Source organism: Mesoplodon mirus (genome assembly GCF_964341445.2).
Source record: "Mesoplodon mirus genome assembly, chromosome: 5".
NCBI classification, from domain to species: Eukaryota; Metazoa; Chordata; class Mammalia; order Artiodactyla; family Ziphiidae; genus Mesoplodon; species Mesoplodon mirus.
The window spans coordinates 66411112-66434984 of NC_138980.1; the positions used below are offsets into that span (position 1 = coordinate 66411112).

Here is a 23873-nt window from a genome sequence, read left to right on the forward strand (position 1 = left end):
CCTGTACCTTCAACCACCAGTGACCCATGAATGAGATATCAGAAAAGCTCTAGGAGAGAAAGCAAAAAGGCTTGGATGCATGCTTGAGGGAAGACACTGTCAGCCAGAATGAGTCTAAGCCCACAGAGGATTTTTTTCTTTTTTTTTTCCTGCAGCAACAGCTGGAATCAGAGGTGAAGTTTAGAGGCTGTGAGGTGAGGCACAAGAAGCATCTGATACGTGGCATAGGACTTGCACCCTTATCAACAATGTGTCATTAAATTTCTTAACCATTTCTAATCAATAGGTGGAAAAAATGATATCTCACTGGAGTTCTGTTTTAACTTTGTTGAACCATGTTCAAAACATCTGTATTTTCATTGTCTGTGATATGTCCTTTGCACATTTTCTATTGGTTTTGAGGGCTTTATCTATTAATGTGTAGGAGTTATATGTATAGAAATTAGCCCTTTTCTATGACATTAATGAAAAGATATTTTATCTTCTGATTTTGTTCAGTGGTTTTCACAGTGCATTTTTTAAAATTGTCTATACAAAATATTTTTCTTTCTGTCTTCTTAGTATTCTGTCATACTTATAAAATCTTTCCCCATCCTGAGATTTTAAAAAAATCATCCATTTTGTGGCAGAGGCTACAGCCCCCAAATTCTCTTCTCTTTAAACAGAGAACCCTGTTTTTAAGAGGTCACATCCTTGCATCTAGTTTTGACCACGTGATTGATTGATTTGCCAGCGAGATGTAAACAGAAATGTTAGGTGGGGCTTCTGGGAAACCTTCTGAAAAGACTTCCTGCCTCCTTCTTGTTCTTGAAATGGCTGGAGATCTAGCAGCCATATTGAATTATGTGGGAGACCTTGATAATGAGGAAACAGAATCTCATGGCAGAGCAGAAGATATGACCCTAGGTCCCTAATGACATAATAAAGCTACCCTATTAGCTTTGACTATCTCCAGACTTCTTTTTATGAAAGAGATATACTTTCCATCACTTTTGAGTCTTTTAGAAATATATTAACCTAAACCTAACTGATGCATCATGTTTGCTTTTAACATATTATTTCTGTCTCTCCACCTTGAAATTTATTTTGGTGTACATAATTTTATAAAGTCATAAAAGTAGCACATGCCAATTTAAAAAGACACAAAGAAACAGAATCAGAAAGGGGTATCAGTCTTCATCTTACTACTTAAAAATAAACATTGTTAACATTTTTGCTGTATTTCCTTCTAGGCTTTTTTCTTTGTAAATTACATAGCAAAGTCCTCAGCTCATTGTACAAGCTAAAAAATATTAGTTGAATGAAGTGTATACATTCTTTTACATCTTGATTTTTGCCTTTTAGTAGCAATTTTGTTAGTGGATACAACATTGGTTCACTAGCTATTATTTTATCATTATTTTAAAACCATAATGAAGATCTTAGTGCATAAAGCTTTGTCTAAATGTAATTTCCAGAAATGGATAAAAGGCTTTGAACATCTTTAAAGCTTTGGGTACACAGTGATAAAGTGTTGAATTTTGACAGGCCCCAGTAAATAGTACTCCTCTTTGTGGCCAATATCTAAAGCAATGGAGATATAAAACAAGGAACAAGACATAATGGAGATGAAAATATCCCCTTTATCACTGTTAAATCTGATATTAGGAAATATGCTTTTTTTTTTTTTTTTTTAATTTATTTTATTTTATTTTTTTGTTTTAGGAAATATGCTTTTATCTTCAGGAAAATTTGCTTCTTAGTCTGATCTCGAGAATTAAACACAGGTGGTAGCCTCTCTCTCAAACCAGTAGGACTAGAGTAGAACATAGGCTCAGGGGGAGGAGTTTGATCCATGAGGGGAAAAAAAAGGAAGAGGAATGGTCTCTGCATGCCAGTTTATCCTTTCAAACTCTCCTATCAGGTAAGTCTTTTCCCTTAAGGAGTGAGGGATTGGGTAAAGGCTGCAAGGACCAAGTCATTAGAGCTCCCCCAGAATGGAGGAAGGAGTGGAGAAAAAGTGTCATCTCACATCTTCGTGAGGATCGGAAATTATGGATTTTTTTAAATTTAATAATTTAATAGATGACAAATGGTAACTAATAGTTTGTTTTTACCTTCGATTATTAATGAGATTGAACAGTTGAACATTTTCCAAAGTATTTAAAAATTCTCTGGTCTGTTCATATCTCTTGGAGCCTGAGCATTTTTCTTATTAATTTGTATAATTTCTTTATACAATAAAAATTATCGTTTATTTTCTGTTAATATTTTTGGCAGTCCATTTGCCTTAACTTAGGGATATAAGATAAATTCATATAGTCAAATCTATTTTTATGCTTTAATTTATTGCCTTTAATGGACATCAGCTTTTGTTTTAGTTTAGTTCTTCTATAGTTTCAGTTATATTTAACTCCTTAATCCAAATGGCATTTATGTTTTGTTGTATAGTGTTGGTGAAAACCCTTTTGCCTGCCTTCAACACATCTCCTTTTAGCCCTCTGCTTTCTCACTCCATAGGCAAGCAATGAGGGAAAGAAGTGAAAAAGTACAAAATTATGTGATTGTTCTATTAATTAGAAGGGAATAATTGTCTCTGCAAGTGGCCAACTCTCTCTGGACACTTTCCCCTTCTGGCTACTAGTCTAAAATGTGCAGTTTTCTTGAAATTTAAAGTGACTTTGAAAGTTATCCACTAGAACCCTTGAAATGTAAGGGGGGAATGTCAACTTAACTTACTTGTAAGGCATGCAAATATGAGAAAAGACTATGTCCCATATGAAATTGGAAAAATTGAATTGGAAAAATTACATTTTAATCCAATTAAACATTAGGTAGATTCCCTTTCTGTAAATTGACTTTTTGTAGTTTGTTGACTTTCTGAGTTGTCACTGAGAGGTTCAATCATAGCCTGACTCACTGCAGATGAGATAAGGGTTTAATTGAGGTGGTAAGGGAAGAAGGAGGGAGAAGAGGAGAGGAAAGGTATGGGGGAGAGGAAAAAATGGTGAGAAGGAGCAGAAAAGAATCACGGGGGAAGGGAAAGGAATGAATTAGAGAGATGGGAGGAGGGAGAAAGAGAAGGAAGAAAAAAAATTGATTCTCAGTCATTCAAAATGGGCTCAGGTGCCATACTGTCAACCTGTAAAAAATGCTTCACACTTATTAAATGCTTCCTCTGTGCCTGACCTTTTTCTAATATCTTTACGCACATTATTTCTTTTAACTCTGTTATCTCTCCAGATGTATGATTAGACCTAAGTGTCTAAATTTGCTTTTGTTGGTATTGTTAAATCTAATGTAGCCATAGCATAAGCTGCTCTATCTTGAGCAGCACAGATTTTTAAATTTACATGCATTTTTCTTTCCTACTGACCCTGGCATGTCTTTGAGTTATAGATAATGTCTAGCTAACTAGGAGAGAATTAATCTTGCTTGCTTAAGAATTCTAGGGACTGACCTTAATGAGGTGGGAGCAGACCAGCCTTGGAGTAGAAGATTAATTGGGCATAAAACCATCAAGATGCCGTTGACCAGAACACCTCAAGCCCAGTTCTATTGCTACAGTTCTGCACATAGCCCCCTGCCTGTACACCCCTGAAACTCCCCTTTAAAACCTTTGTCCTCAAACCGGCAACTTGGAGATGATCTTAGGACATTAGTCCACATCTTCCCAGGTTGCTGGCCTCCTGAATAAAACAACTTTTCTGTTTCCACTAACACTTGTCTATCAAGTATTGGCTTTTCCAGCGACAAGCAGCCAAACTTGGGTTGGGTACCAGCTTTGTCCGGTTACATTAAGACCCACACAGAACAGGCTCCAAGTCTGCTATTTTGGTGTTAGTCAAACTTCTATCAGTGTGCCCACAGAAGCAGAAACGATGATATGTGGGCTCCTTTTCAGCAAAAGGGAAGACAAAATTTTGTATGCTCTGGTTTGGTCTCCAGTCACTATGAGGACTGAAGGGTAGAGTTCTGGAAGCAAGGCAATTGGCCCACTGTTCTGGATGGTTTCTAACCTCCTGATCCAGCAAGCCCTCTGGGACACAGGCCTAATGCACTATGTTCTTCTACTGAAATGTCAAGTCTGCATTTATTACAGTAATTATCCATCGCACAAATATATGGACTGAACATTGATTCTGAGATCACACACTGTAATCTCCCTAATACATCTACTAAGCCAAATAACACCATCAATTTTTCACACTGTTTTAAAGCCCAATTTGCTGCTCAGATACTTAAAGGCATTTCATATTCTGGTAAATAATTGACACCTGTTTTGTGCAGGTCTCAGCCTATCAATAACCAGTGCTGTGGCTGGACCAGCCCTTATGGTTCTTATTATTGACACTCTCCACAATAACCATCAGGAAATGGGGGAAAAAAGGCTTAATATGTACAGATCCTGCAAATTACACGACATACCTGGGGCCACACAGTGAGGTCAAGGGGAGAGAGATCGAAAGCATGCATGGGCCCTAGGGTTCTGCTTTTATTGGAGTCGAGGGTCGGGGCCTAGAGTTTCTGAGCTCACTCTACTGGTAAATTTAAAACATAAGGGAGGGAATTTAAATTGCTGGGTTGGGGCGGAGGGTGGTGGTCGTGGTGTGGAAATAGGGAAATAATGGTTAGTTATCAACGCTGAAATCAAAAGAGGTGCGGGGTAGGCTGTCACTCTATCTAGGCAAGTGGCACTGTGTTTACTCGGGATCCCATTTTGAAGTGGATGCCTCTTTAAAGCGAAAGCCTGGGCAATCAAAGCTTAAGGCAGGCACTTGCATTACACAAGGAAAAACCAACTGTCAGGGTTTATACTACACCATAAATCAGACCAGTCAAATCATAATCTTCTGGTAGAAGAGGTGGGAAAAAATGTGCAACTTCATGGTAATCAAAGAAATACAGATTAAACCACAATGCTTTGCTTCTATTTTCAAAAATCATTATGACTGATAATATCCAACATTAGGCAAGGTGTAGAAATTCTTATAAACTGTTGGTGGGAGTATATTGCATTTCCAGGGGCCAATTTTGTAATACGTATAAAAACATATTACTTACTTTACTTTTTTACTTTTTGGAACTTATCCTGAGGGGATATTGGACAATATGCCAAATGTGGCAAAAGAGTGTTCATTATAGTGCTGTTTACAGTAGTAAAACTTTAGAAAAACTTTAATATCTATTAACAGGAACTGGTTAAATTATAGTGTAATTATATCATGGAATATATGCAAATAATTCAAAAAATTTATATGTGGGAAAAAGCAAGTTACAGAAAGACTAGTATAACCCTTTAAAATACACGTACATATTTATGGAAAAAATCCATCTCTTGCCCTTAGTGCTCCCGTCTATGCAAAGGGAACTCAGTCACACTCTTACCTCTCTATACTCCTTTATGCACGCTGCCTCGACAGATTGCAGTGATCCATTTGATTGGCGATGTGGGGAAGAATACACAGTTAATACCGTTACCGAATCAAACTTTGGTCCAGTAGCCCACGCGCAGTAAAGCCAATCTACTGACATCAGGCTGTGGTGAAAGACAGTCCAGTGCTCAGCAAAAGAGGCCATGTGGTTAATGCTCAAAAGACAGTACTCCCAGATGGGTTTCTGGGAAGATTTTATTCATTTACTTATTTATTTATTGGCTGCGCTTGGTCTTCGTTGCTGCCCGCGGGCTTTCTCTAGTTCCGGCGAGCGGGGGCTACTCTTCGTTGCGGTGTGCAGGCTTCTCGTTGCGGTGGCTTCTCTTGTTGCAGAGCACGGGCTCTAGGCGTGTGGGCTTCAGTAGTTGTGGCTCGTGGGCTCTACAGAGCAGGCTCAGCAGTTGGGGCACACGGGCTTAGCTGCTCCGCGGCATGTGGGAATCTTCCCGGACCAGGGCTCCAACCTGTGTCCGCTGCACGGGCAGGCGGATTCTGAACCACTGCACCACCAGGGAAGTCTGGGAAGAGTTTTTAAAGGCAAGGTGAGGGAGGGGAGTTGCAGGGTGCGTGATTAGCTCGTGCACAATTCTCTAATTGGTTGATGGTGAGGTTACAGGGTAGTATCACAGGTGTTAACATTATCAATCTTCTGGCTCCAACCAGTCTGAGGGCCATGTGCTCATGGTCATCATGCAGTTAACTTCTTCCATCTGGTGGAGGTTTTAGTATCTGTAAAATAACTCAGGAATGTGCATCAGACTGTTATCTATGTCCTTCAGGGAGGACCTAAAGATTCTACGACTGCGATATGCCTGATTTACTGTTTAAATAGTTACCAGTTCTCCTGACCCAACTACTATTTTTTGTTGTTACTCTAAGTTCACATTCTTTCAATCATTAATTCTTGAGCTAGCCTTTTATGACTCAGGGGAGGACTGGGAAATGAAAGCTTTTCTACAAACAAGAGGCAGGTGGAGGACATGGTGGGGTCTGTCCTAGGAAGGCCCCATAACATCCTGCTCCGTTACAATACTTGACCCAACTCTGCCCCTTTTCTTCTTGGAATTGAACTGCCTGCTGGGGATACTAGCTCTTTTCTGCTCCTCCATGCTGTCTTTCCTGCCTGATACTAGGAGGGAAACCCTGAATAATTCCAGAGTTCATTTAGCAGTCCCTACTTTGGCACTCACATTAATCAACATCCTCCAATTCATCTTTACATTCATAAAAGTAACATTTTTGCCTTCTTATACCATTTATTTGTCTTGTTTATCAATTTATTCATTACTCTGGACAAGGAAGAAAGCTGCTGTTTATTGGGTATTTTCAAGTACTGATATGCATCTAAAAAGGCATGGAAGAATAAATTCCAAACTCCCCAATGGTGCTCTCTATAGATGCTTTACTTGCTACTTTCTAAATTCTGGGCTTCTGTATATTTTATTTTTAAAATATATGTATATATAATCGTGTGTTACTTTCAGAACAAATAAAGAGAAATCAATATTGATTTCCATTTTGATTAAAAAGAGGAATAGAACATATGTAACAATGATATACTACTCTCTATGTGAAATAAACATGGCCTCCCTAAATTATACTACTTATGGCTGTCAAGAATATAATGGAATAGATACTGTTATTCACTCCTGGTGGCCTCTGGTCTTGCAGTCCATGGTAAGAGGATAATGACTTTGCTTTGTCATTAACTAGCTGTGTGACTTTGAATGAGTCATTTCCTTCTTCAGTTTTCTCATTTGTTAAACAAGTTTCCTTTAGGCCCTAACTTTCTAATATTCTATACACTGATGTTTAGTATATACTTGGGTAATTAATATCAGCTGTCAGCAGTCTATTAACGTTGTCTCTAAGTGTCTGACTCCCTTTTTTTGGGAATTCTCCTTCCTCTCCATAGCTCACTGGTCCACGGCTGATGGGACCATAAGTGACCACCTGACTGAAGGTGATCCAATCAGTTTTGCTCTCCATGAAGAATTTAGAATAGGGATTTAGAAAGAGAAGTTAGGTTTTTGTGGAGCACTAGAATCAAGGGTAAATGAATTTAGAAGCTGTGGAAAAGAAAAAAACTGGCCTGTAGAGATAAGGGAAGAATAAATCAGACTAAGGAAAATAACTAGAGAAGATAAAGTTAAAAAAAAAAAAGATTTCTTCTGGCTTTCTAGTCTCTGGTCCCTTCTGGAGGCCCAGCTGCCTTCCAATTCTTAGTTTCAATGAGACAAATTTGTATCCTTATAATAGATATTCCTTTTTAGCTTAAGCTAGATGGAGTTGGTCTCTTTAACTTGCAATTAAAGAATCTTTTCTACAATGTACATCTAGCCAGCAGAAACGGACCTGTTCCTTAGCCTCTTGGCCCTATCATTCCAAATCTATGCAAAGAAACTAAATTTCTATTGGATTTAAACTCAGCCTGCAGAAAGCCACGTCCCCGCCCTAGGAGCAACCCCAGGCTTTATCCAGCACTGCCCATCCCAGCTACCGCTCCCTAACACATGCACCACCCACCAATGTTCCACAACTGGTGTAGGGGACAAATTTTTCCATCCAAAATGTTTCTCTTTGGCATGAGGATTAGTTTAGGCTGATTATTTTTAAGAAGCAGAAGACAGGAAATCTGTCTTTTTACCTCCCACTTAGCTGCCTAGAGAATTTGGATATGACACAACATTGTAAATCAACTATACGTCAAAAAAAAAAAAAGTTTAGATAAAGGGCCTCTTCGCAGAATAGTGCTGTCATCAGATATAAGCAAAGAAAAACTAGGGGTTATGGGGGGAACTGGGCAGGGCCTAGAGATCAGAATCCACTCTGTGTCCCATTGTCTCTGCAGGCCCAGCGAACATCTGTTTACCATTTGCTTTTTCATCTCCATGTGAATTGCCTTCCTCTCCTTAAAAGTCCCAAACTGCTACCCCCAACATCTTCTTTTGTCTTTAGCTGAAGACGGGGTTTAAGGTGAGGGTTTTGGCCATTTGGGTGAGTTAGTTTTCCTGGCCTCTCCCAGGTATACGTGTTATTAAACTTTTGTTTGACTTTCTCCTGTTAATCTGTCTCGTGTGGATTTAATTTTTAGACCAGCCAGAAGAATGTAGAAAGTAGAGGAAAATCTCTTCCTCCTGGACACGGGCATCTCAATCTGTGATTGGAAGAAGAAAAGTATTTGGGTGAAATGCAGCTCCTAGGAAACAATTTTGGATAAGTAAATGAAAACAAATCTTTCTGGCTTCTGTCTGTCTTTCTTGTGAATGTCTATTCTGTTTTTCATCATTCATCTATATAAACAGAGCCATAATTGACTGCTGAGTGCTAAAAATGAGTACAAGTTCAGATAGAGGACTGTGGTTATTGCAGAGGGAGTCATTTAACGTTCATAAAAGCCTTCTACATTTCCTCTTTTTTTAAAAAAAAATTATTTATTTATTTATGGCTGTGTTGGGTCTTCCTTGCTGTGCGTGGGCTTTCTCTAGTTGTGGCGAGCAGGGGCTACTCTTCATTGCGGTGCGGGGTCTTCTCATTGCGGTGGCTTCTCTTGTTGCGGAGCACAAGCTCTAGGCGCACAGGCTTCAGTAGTTGTGGCACGCGGGCTCAGCAGTTGTGGCTCATGGGCTCTAGAGCGCAGGCTCAGTAGTTGTGGCACACGGGCTTCGTTGCTCCGCGGCCTGTGGGATCTTCCCGGACCAGGGCTCGAACCCGCGTCCCCTGCATTGGCAGGCGGATTCTTAATCACCGCGCCACCAGGGAAGTCCCTACATTTCCTCTTTGCGATACACCTAGAACAGGTTTTATAAAGCTCAGCAACTGAATTTATCACTGCATGCAAGTGCTAGTTGTTGTTTATAGTAGCAAAAATTTGGATATAACCCAATTGTCCATTAATAGAGGAAAAAATGAGTACATTATGACATTATGATCTATTATATGGGATTTGTACAGGAGTTTAAAAAAATGATTTAGAGTTGACCTGGAGAAATCTCCATGTTATTGTAAGTTAAAAAAACAAAAAACAAAAACTTCAGGGTAATGAGCATGGTATTAGCTTGTTTTTACTTAAAAAAGAAAGCAATTAAACTTACGTGTATGTGATATATACACATACACAAAAGTTTAATTCTCTACATTTTACCTAACTGATGCTGGGGCTCAGGACAGGCTGTCCCAAAATAGGCCACATATTTTGAATTAAAGTTACTTAAGAAATGGCCAATGCAAGAGGGACACCCTGACCTACCTTTCTGTCTCCCTGAAAGCAGGAAATAAATCTCCCGTGTGAAAAGTGCATTCCCTGCATCTGGATGTAGAAGGATGCCCTTATCCCCAGAGACAGGGTATTTGGTCCCAGAAGCATATTATAAACAAACCATGTTACTTCTTTATCAATACTACCCCAAGCCCAAACTGTTTTTAGACTCTTCACTAATTGATCACCCAAAACCTGTTTCTTTGACCTGTCAATTCCTTACTAATTTATCGTTTCCTTGTCTAAAAAGTACAAAAGCTGCCTGCTTTGGCCACTTCTTAGGTGCCATTTCTATAAGACATCCATGCGCGTGAAGTAAAATTTGTTTCTTTCTCTCCTGTTAAGCTGTCTTGTGTCAATTTTAATATTAGTCCAGCCACAAGAACTCAAGGCAGGTAGAGGGGGACATTTTCCCCTTCCCGACACTGGTTATGACAATAAAGTTGCTATATACCACTCTTAGACACAACTTCAAAGGGAGAATAGCACCATGCTCACTGACTAAAGTCTCCTTCCTAATTATAATAGGAGTGTTTCCGTGTGGGTATGTGTCTGCAGACAGAAAAATGTGGCAAAGCATACCTTAAAATGTTAACAGTGGATACCTGTGTGAGGGAGAATTGAAAGAAGCTGGTTGAGGAAATTAACTTTTCTTTATATGCCTCTGGATTCTTTGACTTATAAAAAAAAAGAGCATGTATTACTTTTATAATAAAAATTCAATGTATAAAATTAAAGTTAGTCTAGTAAAAGCAGAGCTTAAAAATGGAGGCTGTTTAATTAGCCCTTCAGTAATGTTTATGGATCAGACGTCAATTTTTTTAGCTCTGCTGTAAGACCTACTGGCTGAGTGGTTGTCTAAATTGTTCATGTTCTTTGTGGACTGATGATGCCCAAGTCACATGATAATTGCATAACCTAACAAATTGCTGGGCTTTATGTTTTTCACTACCCAATTTTCCCCATTTCTTTATGTACTCTAGACTACATTTTATGGAGGCAAATTTATCAGTGTCTTTCTCACAGGAGCTTAAGCTCAGAGACAAGCTCAGAGACTTTTTTGAGAAAAGACCTTAAGGATTTAATGTTTCATCAGGCATTGGGTACAATGGTCTGTGAGGCACTGGAGGAAGCAAATTTTGTTCTGCACTGCAGAAGGTGAATATGAGGGGTGAGCAAAAAAGTGGAGTAAAAATATTTTTATTGTCAAGTATGTTATTTTACCATCCCCCATCTGCATTTTAATCAGTAGGAAAAGTGTCCTGAGGGTAATACCTAAATCTTTCAAAAAACGGATGAAGAGATGGAAGGATTCTTAATAATAACTATATATTGAGCATTATGGTGTGCCAGACATTGTGCTAAAACCTTTTTGAGATTATCTCCCTAAATCTTCCCCACAAATCTATAAGGTATGTATTATAATTATGCCTATTTTGTAGATGATGAAATGGAGGCTGAAGAACTGAGAGGAGTAGTGGCTTGTCCAAGGTTCCCCAGCCAGTAAGTGACAGAGTTAATACCAGTTTACTTTTTTCTATAAGTAGATTCACCATACATCCCAGTTTGCCTGAGCTAGTCCCAGTTTACATCTTGTATCCTGAAGTAATTAGTAATGGTGTCCCCTTTCCATCTCACAAATGGACCTGACAATAAATTTACAGCCGCTCCATCTCAAGATTTCCCGATCTTGGTACTATTGCTTTTGTGGGCTGGAAAATTGTTGTGAGGGGTTGTCCTGTGCATTATGGGTGTTTGGCAGCATTGCTGGCCTCTACCCGCTAGATGCCAGTAGCCCCCCAACCAAATAACAAACAAACAAAAATGTATCCAGATGTTGCCAAATGTCCCCTGAGGGGCAAAGTTGTTCCTACTTGAGAATCACTGCATCTAAAGCCTACGCTCACAAAAATTTAACTACAGAAGGAAAATACCATCTATTTGCTACAGAACATGTACTATGAGTCTACCTATTACACTAGCTGGCATACACCCTGTACTCAATAAAAGTTCATTTCTTGGGGGCATTATTTGATTTCCCAATTGTAGAGAGGTACAAGGGCTAAACAAACAATGAACAAGATGACTGGAGGGCTCTACTGATTAAAATTGGTTTGTTGTAATTCTTATTAGAGAAGACTGAAATGGTGTACTGGGAAGTGACCCAGAAACCTCCTGGCTGCCCGTTCTGGTAATATTGTGGAATTTGATTCTTGATTCCATTGGGTGTCATGCCTTAGTAATGAACATAATAGCCAGGGAGACAGCCAGAGAATGATACGGTACGTTTGACACTGCAACCTTCTTCAATCATAATAGCTAATAATAATCCGTGTTCTATTTTCTCCTACTCTTCCTCTTAGAAATGACCACCATTTCTTTCATACCACCATTTTCCATTTATTAGCAATAACAGAGGAAATACCAATAGCACCAATCAAAAATGAATCCATATGACGTGTTTTATCCTTACAGCTGTAATAACTAGTAACTAACATGGATTGGAAAGCACTTTGCAAATGTAAAAAGTGCTGTACAGATGCATTATAATTATCACCATTAATAAATTAGCCCGATTCTCCTAGTATTCAAAAGGCACGTAAGGTCAGATACATGGGTTTCAGTGGGGCAATATGATCACAACCTACAATGATGTAGCAATGGTTCACATGTGTTAGCAATAAGTTTTACCCCATGCAATCCTGCAGAGCTGAAGTTACACACCCTTCAAAAAATGGGAGAATGAAGCTAAAAGTAGACAAAACAGGTTTGGGTTTTTTTTGAGATTTAATGCTTTTAATAACAGACTCCCACCTCTTTTATGTTAACTTTTAAAAGATAATATAATTAATCAAACTTCTAAATTGTACATTTTAACAAATTAAAATTTCTTATTTAAGGTGACAGTAAATTTTATTATTCTCTATGAGCTGATATTCCAGATATTGTTAGAATTTCAAAGTATTCTGTGACTTCAAAGAGGTCAGATTGGTAAATTTTTGCTTGCACACCCTCAGGAAATATCTTCAGTATGCATTCCAGAACTGTTACTAGAGAAAAACAGCTTTAACCATTCCCTTGCCAGCAAGAGTCTTGGCAAGAGACAGCTCTTGGCTGACCATAAATAAAATTCCTTGAATCACCAGTATCTTGATTTAAGAAAGAAATTTTACTGTGTCTTTCATACACAAAAGTTGATTAACAATGGTTAAAAAAAACTCTACTGCACTTTTTCACAGGTATACAAAAGGAAATATAATGGAATTACATTCAACAATAAAGCTTAAAGTTCACTCTAGGTAATAGTTGCAGTAACATTCACATACACAAGCACAGAGTAAATATATATCAGGAGTCTTATAATAGCATACAGCATACATATGGGAGATTAAGCTCAGGTAACATCATAGGTGTTAGCAAGATTAGCAATTCAGAGTGTTATAGAAAAGGAAAACTAAACCAAAGAGAAGGTGTTGGCGATCACACCAAGACAAATCACAGAATTAGAAGATTGGAAAGTCTGCTCACTGTATGTATGAGAAAACAACATTTTTCTTCAATTTCTGGGTCTTGAGACAGTTGGTTAGAGAAGGTTGTGTATTCAAAGTGCACATAATTGTTTCTTAGAAAACAGAGAGAGAAAGATCCTTTTATTTAGTAATTAATACATGCAAGAGGCAGCCCCAGAGTGACCTGAAAGAGTAAAGCTGTGATTGGCAGGTGGCTGGTATAATACAGATGTTTCAGGCAATTCTCTTAAAGCACTTCTGTAGCAGCAATGATCATTTAAATGGCTGTAGACTGAATTCTCTTTCGAGGATCGTTTAGGGGAATTGAATTCATCATATTTCTCTTTAAAGATTTATAGTTATAGATTTTCTCTTTTTTAAATAAATCTATCAACAAACAGCATAAAGTGAGGTGCTGGGGTTTTCTTTTGCTTTTGCATATGTGTTGTCGGAAAAGAATCTGACCTTTTCATAACATCGTGTGCAAAAGAATTTTTAATAAAGTGAGCACAAGGACATATACAGGAAACACATCAGATCTGCTTCTGTTGCCCTGGTTGGCCCCCTGTTAAACACTTAACTATTGGCTTGTAGGTAAAATGCAGGTTTTAGGTATAATGACACCACAGCCAAGAGACTTAGGGATTCCTAAAGCCTTGTCAATGGGGGGAGTTTTGTCTGCTAGAGGGTGGCCACCGCCTCTTCAGTTGTAAGATTTAGAAAGTCTGGTACCGTTTCGTTTCACATTTCCCACTGTTGATTTGCCTTTGTTTCCCAGCCCTCTTAGTCTAATCTGGCCCATCCCAGCCAACATATTCCCCGGTGGCCACACATACCCAGTGGCCACAGACACTCAAGCTGCTCAATCTCAAAACCTTTCAGCCTGCCCTGAAAGTGTCATCAAGACAGGATCCCCGGAGCACAGGGCAGAGAGTCCAACCTCTCACTGGCGGGGCTGGGAAGCCTCTCCTTTGTGGCGGAGGAGAAAGGAGACTTGGGTCTGCTTTTTAGGTTCTGAAAACAAGCCAGAGTGGAGAGAGAGAGTTAACACCAGACTTAGTAAAGCTTTTAAGACAAAACTTGTTAAATGTGATCTAGACAGACATAGGGAACTTTCTGCAGATTTCTGAAGTCTATAAGAAAGGGCTCATGTGGATAGGAAAAAGGAGTAGGGAGTTGCTACATGGGAGAGATTTGCCATTATTACAAAAACTGGCTAAGTGGCTTGTTTCCATTAGATGACCTCACTGGTCACTGTTGTCAGTCGTGCTGTTCCCTTTCTCTTTTTTCTCCTGGGTCTTGTTACCCTTCTTCTTTTTCTTCTTTTTCTTGGTCTCCTCCTTTTTGCCGAAGGTTATGAAGTCACTTTTGTTAATTTGGCTGTTAGTAGGCTCCTGCCGGATGGAGATGATTGCAGGAGATCCTGGGATAATGAATTTGTCTGGCAACTCACCGGGACCAGATTGTTTGGGGTTGCCTGGTCCGTATTTAAAGGTCCAGCTGTTGCTGTTGACACCAGCACCGACTGGAGGGGACACCTCTCCTGCCTCTGGTTCTGCAAGACAAACCATCACAAGTCAGTCACAGAGTCAACATATGCTCTCCATACGCCACACCAGGAGCCTGAACACAGGAGAGGCTGCACAGATGGTCACGGCCCCCATGAAATCGTGAGTTATTTCTTCAAGCCTAGGGCAAGGCCAATGTTTGGAAACAAGCAGGAAGGCAGATTTTTTTCACCAGAGGGTCCAGAAATCTAGGTTTCTAGTAACATATTTTTGGTTCTTTGTGAAGAATTTTCTAAAGAATATCTGGTTGTGATTACCCTGCCTGGGAGTGGGGCAGGAAATGTACTGGATTAAAGCAGAATATGCAATAAAATACCTAGGAATAAATTTAACCAAGAAGACGAAAGACCTGTACACTGGAAACTTTACGACATTTATGAAAGAAATTGAAGGAGATAGAAACAAATGGAAAGGTATCCCATGTTCATGGATTGGAAGAATTAATATTGGTAAAATGCCCATACTACCCAAAGCAATCTATAGATCCAATGCAATCCTTATCAAAATTCCAATGGCATTTTTCACAGAAATAGAACAAACAATACTAAAATTTGTATGGAACCACAAAAGAACCCAGTAGCCAAAGCATTTTTTACTTTTATTTTTTAGATTTATTTATGCATGCATGCATGCATGCCACGCAGCATGTGGGATCTTAATTTCCCTACCAGGGATCAAACCTGTGCCCTCTGCAGTGGAAGCATGAAGTCTTAACCATTGGACCACCAGAGAAGCCCCAGCCAAAGAATTCTTGAGAAAGAAGAACAAAGCTGAAGGCACCAAGTTCTAAACTACATCACAAAGCTATAGTAATCAAAACAGTATGGCATAAAAAGACACACAAATCATGGAAGAGAATACAGAGCCCCAAAATAAACTCATGCAAAAATGGTCAGTTAATTTATGGCAAACAAGCCAAGAATATACAATGGACAGTGTCTTCAATATATGATGTTAGAAGAAATGGACAGCCACATATAAGAGAATGAAACTGGGCCTCTATCTTACACCATACACAAAAATTAACTCAAAATGGATTAAAAACTTGAACGTAAGACCTGAAACCATAGAAATCCTAGAAGAGATCATAAGCAATAAGCTCTTTACCATCAGTCTTAGCAATGATGTTTTTGAATCTGATAACAAACGCAACAAAAGCAAAAATAAACAAATGATACTACATCGAACTAAAAAGCTTCTGCACAAAGAAGGAAACCAACAAAATGAAAAGGCAACATACAGAATGGGAGAAAATATTTTCAAATCCTATATCTGATAAGGGGTTAGTATCCAAAATACATAAAGAAGTCATAGAATTCAATATTAAAAAAACTCCAAACAATCTGATTGAAAAATGGAAAGAAGATCTGAATAGACATTTTTCCAAAGAAGACATACAGATGGCCAACAGGTACGTGAAAAGGTGCTCAATGTCACTAATCATCAGAGAAATACAAATCAAAACCACAATGAGCTATCACCTCACACCTGTTAGAATGGCTGTTATCAAAAAAACTAGAAATAGCAAGTGTTGGTGAGGGTGTGGAGAAAAGGGATCCCTTGTCCACTGTTGGTGGGAATGTAACTTGGTATAGCCACTATGGAAAAGAGTATGGAGGTTCCTCAAAAAATTAAAAATAGAGCTAGCATATGATCCAGCAATTCCACTTCTGGGTATGTATCTAAAGAAAGCAAAAACACTATCTTGAAAAGATATATGTACCCCCATGTTCACTGCAGCATTATTTACAATAGCCAAGATACGGAAGCAATTTAAGTGTTCATTGATGGATGAATGGATAAAGAAAATGTGATACACACACACACACACACACACACACACACACACAGCTGAATTTTATATATATATAAAATTCAGCCATAAAAGAGAATGACATCTTGCCATTTGTGACAACATGAGTGGACGTCAAGGGCATTATGCTAAGTGAAATAAGTCAATATTTAAATATTTGACAAAATAACACCGAGAAAGACAAATACCATATGATCTCACTTATATGTGGAATCTAAAAAAACAAACAAAAAAACAAGCTTATAGATACAGAAAACAGATTGGTGCTTGCTAGATGGTGGTGGTGGTAGTGAAGGGTGCCAAAAGGTACAGACTTACAGTTATAAAATAAATAAGTCATGGGATGTAATGTACAGTATGGTAACTAGAGTTAATAATACTGTATTGCATATTTGAAAGCTGCTGAGAGAATAGATCTTAAAAGTTCTCATCATAATAAAAAAAATGTTTTGTAACTATACATAGTGAGCAATGTTAGCTAGTCTTATTGTCATCATTTTACTATGTATACAAATAGTAAATCATATTGTACACCTGGAACTAATATATTATGTGTCAATTATATCTCAATTAAAAATAAAAGATAAGATATATATAGGTACATGTAAAGTATTATAGGACTGAGAGGCAAAAATTATTAATTGCACTTGAGAAAGTCAATTGAGATTCCAGAAGAGAGGTGAAATTTGCGCTGAGACTTGAGAAAATGATTATGCATCCACAGGGGTTTCCAGTGCAAGACTTTCCCAAGAGTCTAGTTGGAAGACACACCATAAAGTATACCAATGACTTCTAGAAGAGTAGAGGTCAGAGCTAGAGAAGAAGAGTAATGGTCTGTCTGAGCAAAGTGATCCCAGTGGCCATGACATTGAAATCTTTTGGCATCACAGCAGTGTTCATGTATCTGACACTGCTTCTTTGGTGGAGCCATGGAAAGTTTTGCCAGATAAACAGTTTACATTTGATTGTAGTTTGGGATTCTCTACATCTGCTACTTCCATCTCCTTACCTTCCACCACTTCTCAATCTCCTCTAATGTGGCATCCTCGAGCACTACTTTTCTAACATTGCTCACGGCAAGCTCACTGATTATATTACTTCCAAAGCCAGTGGTCACATTTTAGTCTTCATCTTATTGAACTTCTCAGCAGCATTAGTAATCCCCTTCTTGAAACACTTATTTTTTTATGAGTTCCTTATCAAACCATTCTCCTGACCACTCTCTCTGGCTGTTCTTTGTCAGCTTCCTCGCAGGATCCTCTTTACCTATGTATTGCAGCTTCCTTGGGTTTAGCCCTAGACCTTTCCTTCTTCTTTCTCTTCACTCTCTCCTTTTGGAATCTCAGCCTGTCCATGGGTAAACATACCATCTAAATATGCTGATGAGATACAAATGTATACTTAAAGCCCATAGGTCTCTCCAATCTCATGTATCCAACTGCCTATCTGGTATCTCCTCTTGGCAGTCTCATGGGCAACTCAAACTGAAGGAATCTGAAATCAAACTCATGATTCCTCTCCTCTATTCTCTTCTAAATCTCTCATCTCAATCAATGATATGCCATTCACTCCAATGCTCAAGGCAGAAACTTCAGAGCCATTATTCATTTTTCTCTATTCTTCATTTATAATATACCAACACCTGTCACTTCAGCCTCCTAAACATATCTAGACTTTGTCCTCTTCTCCCCATTTTCACTGCTGCTACCTTTTTTCAGGACACGATTATCTTGTATGTGAATTACAGCAATAGCCTCTTCCTTGTTCAGTCTGCTTCTACTTTTGCCTCTCTCTAACCTTCCACACATAGCCAGAGTCACCTTTATTCCTTAAAGTCTTTCTCCGTTTTTAAAATACTGAAGTATAACATGCACACAGTAAAAATCCTTTAAAAAATAGAAATTATTTTATATCACTCCCCTTGCTTAAAATTATTTGAAGGTTTTCTATTGCCTTGAGAGGAAAAAAAAAAATCAAACTCCTTAACATGGTATACAAAGCCCTTCAATAGCCTGTTATTTTTTATTCTCCAATTTCACCTACAAGTATCTCTCTTACCACTATCCTCCAGCCACACAGGTTTTCTTTCAATTCCTCAACACCCCTTGGGATTGTTTTTGCCTCAAAATCTGTACACATAACGGTTTCTGTTTGCCTAGAATGGTCTCCCCTCCATGCATAGCATGACTCCTCATTCTTCAAGTCTGTGCTTAATTGAAACCTCTTCAGAGAGGCATTCTATGACCATCCTAGCAAAGCAGCACCCACTTCACCTCTATCTCTATCACTGAAGGTCCAGAGAAGCAGAAAATATGTATTTTTTAATGTTTAAAAAATTTTTTACTGGAGTACAGTTGATTTACAGTGTTGTGTTTCAGGTGTACGGCAAAGTGAATCAGTTATACATACATATATATCCACTCTTTTTTTTTAGATTCTTTTCCCATATAGGCCAGAGTACTGAGTACATTCCTGTGCTATACAGCAGGTCCTTTTTAGTAATCTATTCTATAAGAAAATATATGTTTTATTCAGCAATGTGTAGCCAGTGTCTAGCACAGTTCCTGGCCCATAACAGGTGTTTGATAAATACTTGCTGGATGGATGAATGAAAGGACTGATGTGAGAAATGGAAGTGGTGCCCACTCCTTAGCAGATCAAATAACTTTCCATTGCCGCACTTTGGAGTCCCTAAAGACAACCAGGAAATGCATGTGAAGTGCTGAGGCTGACTCCAGCACAGTGAAAGAGCTCAATAAATGGAGTCACACATGGGCAACTATACATGGCGCAGCTCTCAGGGCTAGGACGGCAGGGTAAGGATATTGCAAATTTAGTCCAAATACCAGCAGACTGTAGGGAAAGGGAGTAGGAGAGTTTCTTTTCTCCCATAAACCCCTTTGCTACACCATGCTTCCCCTGGCAGAACTGACACTACAGCTCTTTGGACATAGGGCTATAGATATTTTTTCCTCTGAAACTGATTTCTTTGATTCGTCTAAGATAATCAAATCTGCAATTGACCTCAGCCAGAATCTGCCTGTTGACCTTTCAAATACAGGCCCTGCCCCTGAGAGGCTGAGACAAAGTGAGAAATGCATTTAAAAGCCTCTGACTTGGTGTCTAGGAGAACTAGGTTTCAACACCACTCTGTAGTCCTTTAGTTGCTCTCACAGAGTCCAGGATGGAAATTTTTCTGACCACAGCCAGGACTCTGTATGAGGCCTTTAGGACTGTCATCTGGAAGTGCAGAGTTCAGAGATATTTTTATCTTGCAGAGTTAAAGGACCTTAATGACCGTGCCTATAGGCAGGGGGAGCCTCTCACAGCAGGATCCCTAAGAGTTGATGAGCTTCTTTTACATGTCACTGAGCTTCTTCGGCCTTTGCTGGGAGTATTGGTTGGGTCTGATTCAGCCTCCACTCCAAGAAGAATTCAGGTGCATCCTCCTCATATTCAGCTTCTGCAGAGCAGAACAAGATCTGGTTTCTCCAGTGCCTCCCGGATCCTTGTACCCCAACCTGTTCTGGCTGATGTGTGCGCAAACATCTCTGAGGGTTCATTCAGGTGAAATAATATCTTAAGGCTGTGACAAGCAACATTTACTGACCTCCTAAATCTGAGTCCCTTTTGGCCAAGAGCACTGAAGCCCTTGGCCAGCTTCGCTTATAAAATGCTGTGACTTTGGGGCAGAATCAAGGAGATACTCCTTGAAGAGAGTATCTCATGAGAAAGATGAAAAAGGAAGATGAGGAAAAGATGAGAAGGAAAGATACACCTGTTCTACCCCTAACCCCAGCCCAGGGCCAGTCTCAGGTCAGTCAAGGGAATGTTTCTTCTTTCAGTGCTGTCTCCCTCCTCCGCTCCTGGGATCTCCCACAGGTCCCCTCCCCTCTGCTCCCAGGGACCCAGCTCACTGGCTCACAAAGACAAGACTGAGATGCAGCCACAACCCAAATGAATGGATCTATTAGAGCCTGGAAAGAGGACTTCTCAGAGACATCAAGTGGTGGAGGATCACCCCTTCCCTGACATTCAGGTTACAACCCAATGGAATTTGAAAGTTTCATAGAGTATGATCATAACTATAGTAAAAGGTTTTGCCTTTTTTTTTTTAATTGGCTGATTTCTCCACAGTAGGTAGGGATACATGTAAAAATATAAACAACATACACTTTTTGTTTTACAAAGGCATGCAGATCTGCAGCTTTAAAAACTGCCCTATGGGAGTAGCTGACCACTTCACCTAATCCAATAACCCACTTTAGGCACTTCCCTTAGACACTGCCCAGGGTCTTTTTGGCAACATTCTCTACTTTCTTCTTTCATTCTAAACTAACTCTGGCTGGAGTTTAGCCTCAGTGACTGGGAACAATTGAGCTGGAGGCTTTGCCAGTGCAGATGCCAGGGAAGGTCCTGAAGATTGTGAAGCAATGCCAGACTTTTGTAAACCTACCCTCAACCCCTATTCTAATCTGCTCCGGACAATCAACTAAGGCCAGGAGAGGTTTATCTGATTTACACAGACTTCTCCTAACGGAACAACCCACAGTCATTTTGACCAAGAATAGTACTTTCAGGAAAGTTTTTAGAGGGGCAAGGCTGGAGAATGTTGGAGGATTTTTAATCCTCTTTTCCTCTCCTCCTCTTGCTTTGCTCTTCTGAACTTGAGGGCTTGCCCTGGTTCTATCCCTTAATGGTACATAGTCCTGGAAAATTTACATAAACGACTCTGAGCCTCAGTTGCCTCAGGCATAAAATGGAGGTGATCATCAGGGTTATCCTGTCCTCATCAGGGTTATGAATTAGTTAACATTTACTCTGCCTTCCTATGTGCTAGGCACTGGGCTAAGCAGATCTGCATATGCTATATAATTTTTACTCCTCACAAGAACCATAGGAAGTAGATATTGCCAATATCCATGTCTGCTTTATAGATATGTTGGTTTTATAAATGAAGAGGCTGAGGACCAACCGTCACAGGGTTACTAACTGGTGGAGTCTGGGACTCAAATCTAGGTAGTCTCAGTCCAGTTACGAACGAGACCCACATCCTGAGCTGTATATGAAGGCCCTTTGAAAACCCTGAAGCATTATACAAATGTAGCAATGGCTCTGGCTATATCTGTTTAGTGACCATTTGGGAGACGGTGATGCAGGCAGGAGCCTCTAAGCGAGAATCAATAGAAAGAAGTGTGGAGGTGGGGGGAGGGGTGGGGCTGCAGGAGTGAGTGCTCAGCTCTGGAAAATGGCAGCCCAGCGATTGCAGCAGCAGGTTGCAGCCCCTCCCCTTCGCTCCCCATTCATCCCTTTGTTACCATCTCTGGGATTCTGGTGCTGAGGTTAATAAAGAGCTTCCAGAAAACCCATCATTTTGATTAAAGCCGGGGACCATCTTGCCAGACAGCACTCTGAAGCCTGCCTACCACCCACTCTGCTAGGTCCGTGCAGCCAGCAAAGGCTATTAAATGATTACAGCCATTTCCGGCCCCACCAGACAGCTCCCCTGGACTGCTTGTTCTCCGGCGAGGGCTGCTGCTTCTGCTGCTGCCTCTGGCCACGCAGGGAAGGGTCAGGGCACGGAAGGCTGTGCAGATTCTGGGTTTCCAAGTGAACACTCAGGCTTTCTGCACAGGGACACCTCGCTTCTCCTGGACTCCTTTCCCACCCCACCAGCCACTGCGGCCCTTCAAGCAGCTCCAATTTCATTTGAGCCTTCTGTGGCTTTGAGCAACCATGTCGTGTGTGTGTGTGTGTGTGTGTGTGTGTGTCTTTCTCTGTCTCTCCCTCTCTTTCTCTACCAGAACTTGGCAGATTGTAGAATTATACATGCTCAGACCAAAACGCAAAAAGCATCCGCCATCAAACCCACTGAAAGACCAGGATGTAAAACATATCTCGCTCCCTCCCTACCCCCTATCCCACCATCTGTAGGGTTTGTGGACTGCTTGGACAAGCTCCGCCTCCTCTCCCTCACTCGATCCTTTATGAATTGGGCAAAGTAAATCTGCGTAATTACAGCCCACAGAAGAATGATGGCTGGAAACCCAAATCCTGTCCAGGATCAGAGACAGGGAAAGAAAGCTAAAACCACCTGGGCATTTCCCCACTGCTTCTTAGTCCTTCAATTGACAGTGGAAAGAATTTTCCATGGAAACAGGGGAATGTAAAAATATACTCCCTGTTCTCTTTAAGACTTTGGGCTCTATAATCAGAATACTAGGCTTAAATCTGGCTACATCATGTAAATTACGTGATGTTTAGCAAATTAATTATCTCTGGGCCTCAGTTTTCTTGTGTAAAGGAATAATACCATCCACCTCATAGGGTTGTTACGGGACTAAATATAATTATCCTTAGAGAGCACAGAACACAGTGCCTAGCATAAAGTAAAAGCTCATCACATTTTACCTGTTAGTAAGATCAGAGAAGAAGATTCACTCGTTTAAGGAATATCAATCGACTGCTTATTATGGGCCAGGTACTTTCTTAGGAACTTTATTAAGCACTTTGCATATACATATATTTTATATATATATATATATATATATATATATATATATATATATATATAATAAAAAATATATTTTTAAGATTTCCATTTTATAGATAAGGAAAGTGAAGGCTTAAATTACCACAAGATTGTCTGCCCTGAATCAAACAGTGATTTGGTAATAAAGCTGAAAAATTATTCTTGTACTGACTCCTCAGCTCAATATTAGAATTATTATTATTATTTTTTACTTCTATTGAAGCCTCTTGGGATGGGGGAGAAGACAGAGCTGAGCTGATTCACAGGCCTAGCATCCTGATCCCTACAGTAGCTGGGAAGGGATGGTGTGTGTGTGTGATCAGAAGGTAGGCTTGGTGATGGGGAACTAATCTGATAGCCACTCCCCAGAGGCTGCCACTTCTGGGTGTTTCACCCGCTCAGGGCGGGTTGAGTGAGCTGGAAGAAGACTGTGTGGCTGTTTGGTGCCTCAGGCCACAGCTGGGCTAATTTTCAGTAATCTTGGAGCGGAAGAGATAAATACAGTGGCATATTTTTAAAGCCACAGCTCTAGCTTTGTGCCCAAAATAACTCTGCCATTTCTAGGTTGACTATAAAGACACCACGTGCTGAGAACCCAGATTCAAAAATTGGAATGGCTGGCCTCAAATCTTCCTAGCTCTCCACAGCCAGCTAAAAACACAAAATAAAATAACATTTCTTCTTTCTGTGACCCCGTCACCTAGGAGGGCTCAGGCTGCATGGTTTTCTCTACCTTATTTTCTCGTCACTAAAGTCCTCCAGGGTCTTGGGAGGGCAAT

The 23873-nt window shown here is 39.9% G+C and overlaps 1 protein-coding gene across 10 annotated transcripts in view; it reads right to left on the minus strand.

The window, feature by feature from the left end:
* Positions 1-12616: 12616 nt before the first annotated feature.
* The window catches only part of LOC309804726 (protocadherin alpha-C2), a gene marked incomplete at its 5' end in the record, with an annotated part of 153034 nt that continues 141777 nt past the window's right edge, over positions 12617-23873 (minus strand). For all 10 annotated transcript variants that reach the window (XM_082622274.1, XM_082622276.1, XM_082622271.1 and 7 more), the window contains one exon: positions 12617-14736. In XM_082622274.1, the coding sequence (XP_082478400.1) occupies positions 14426-14736 (311 nt within the window). In that variant the 3' untranslated portion in view covers positions 12617-14425. The remainder of the gene's footprint in view (positions 14737-23873) is intronic.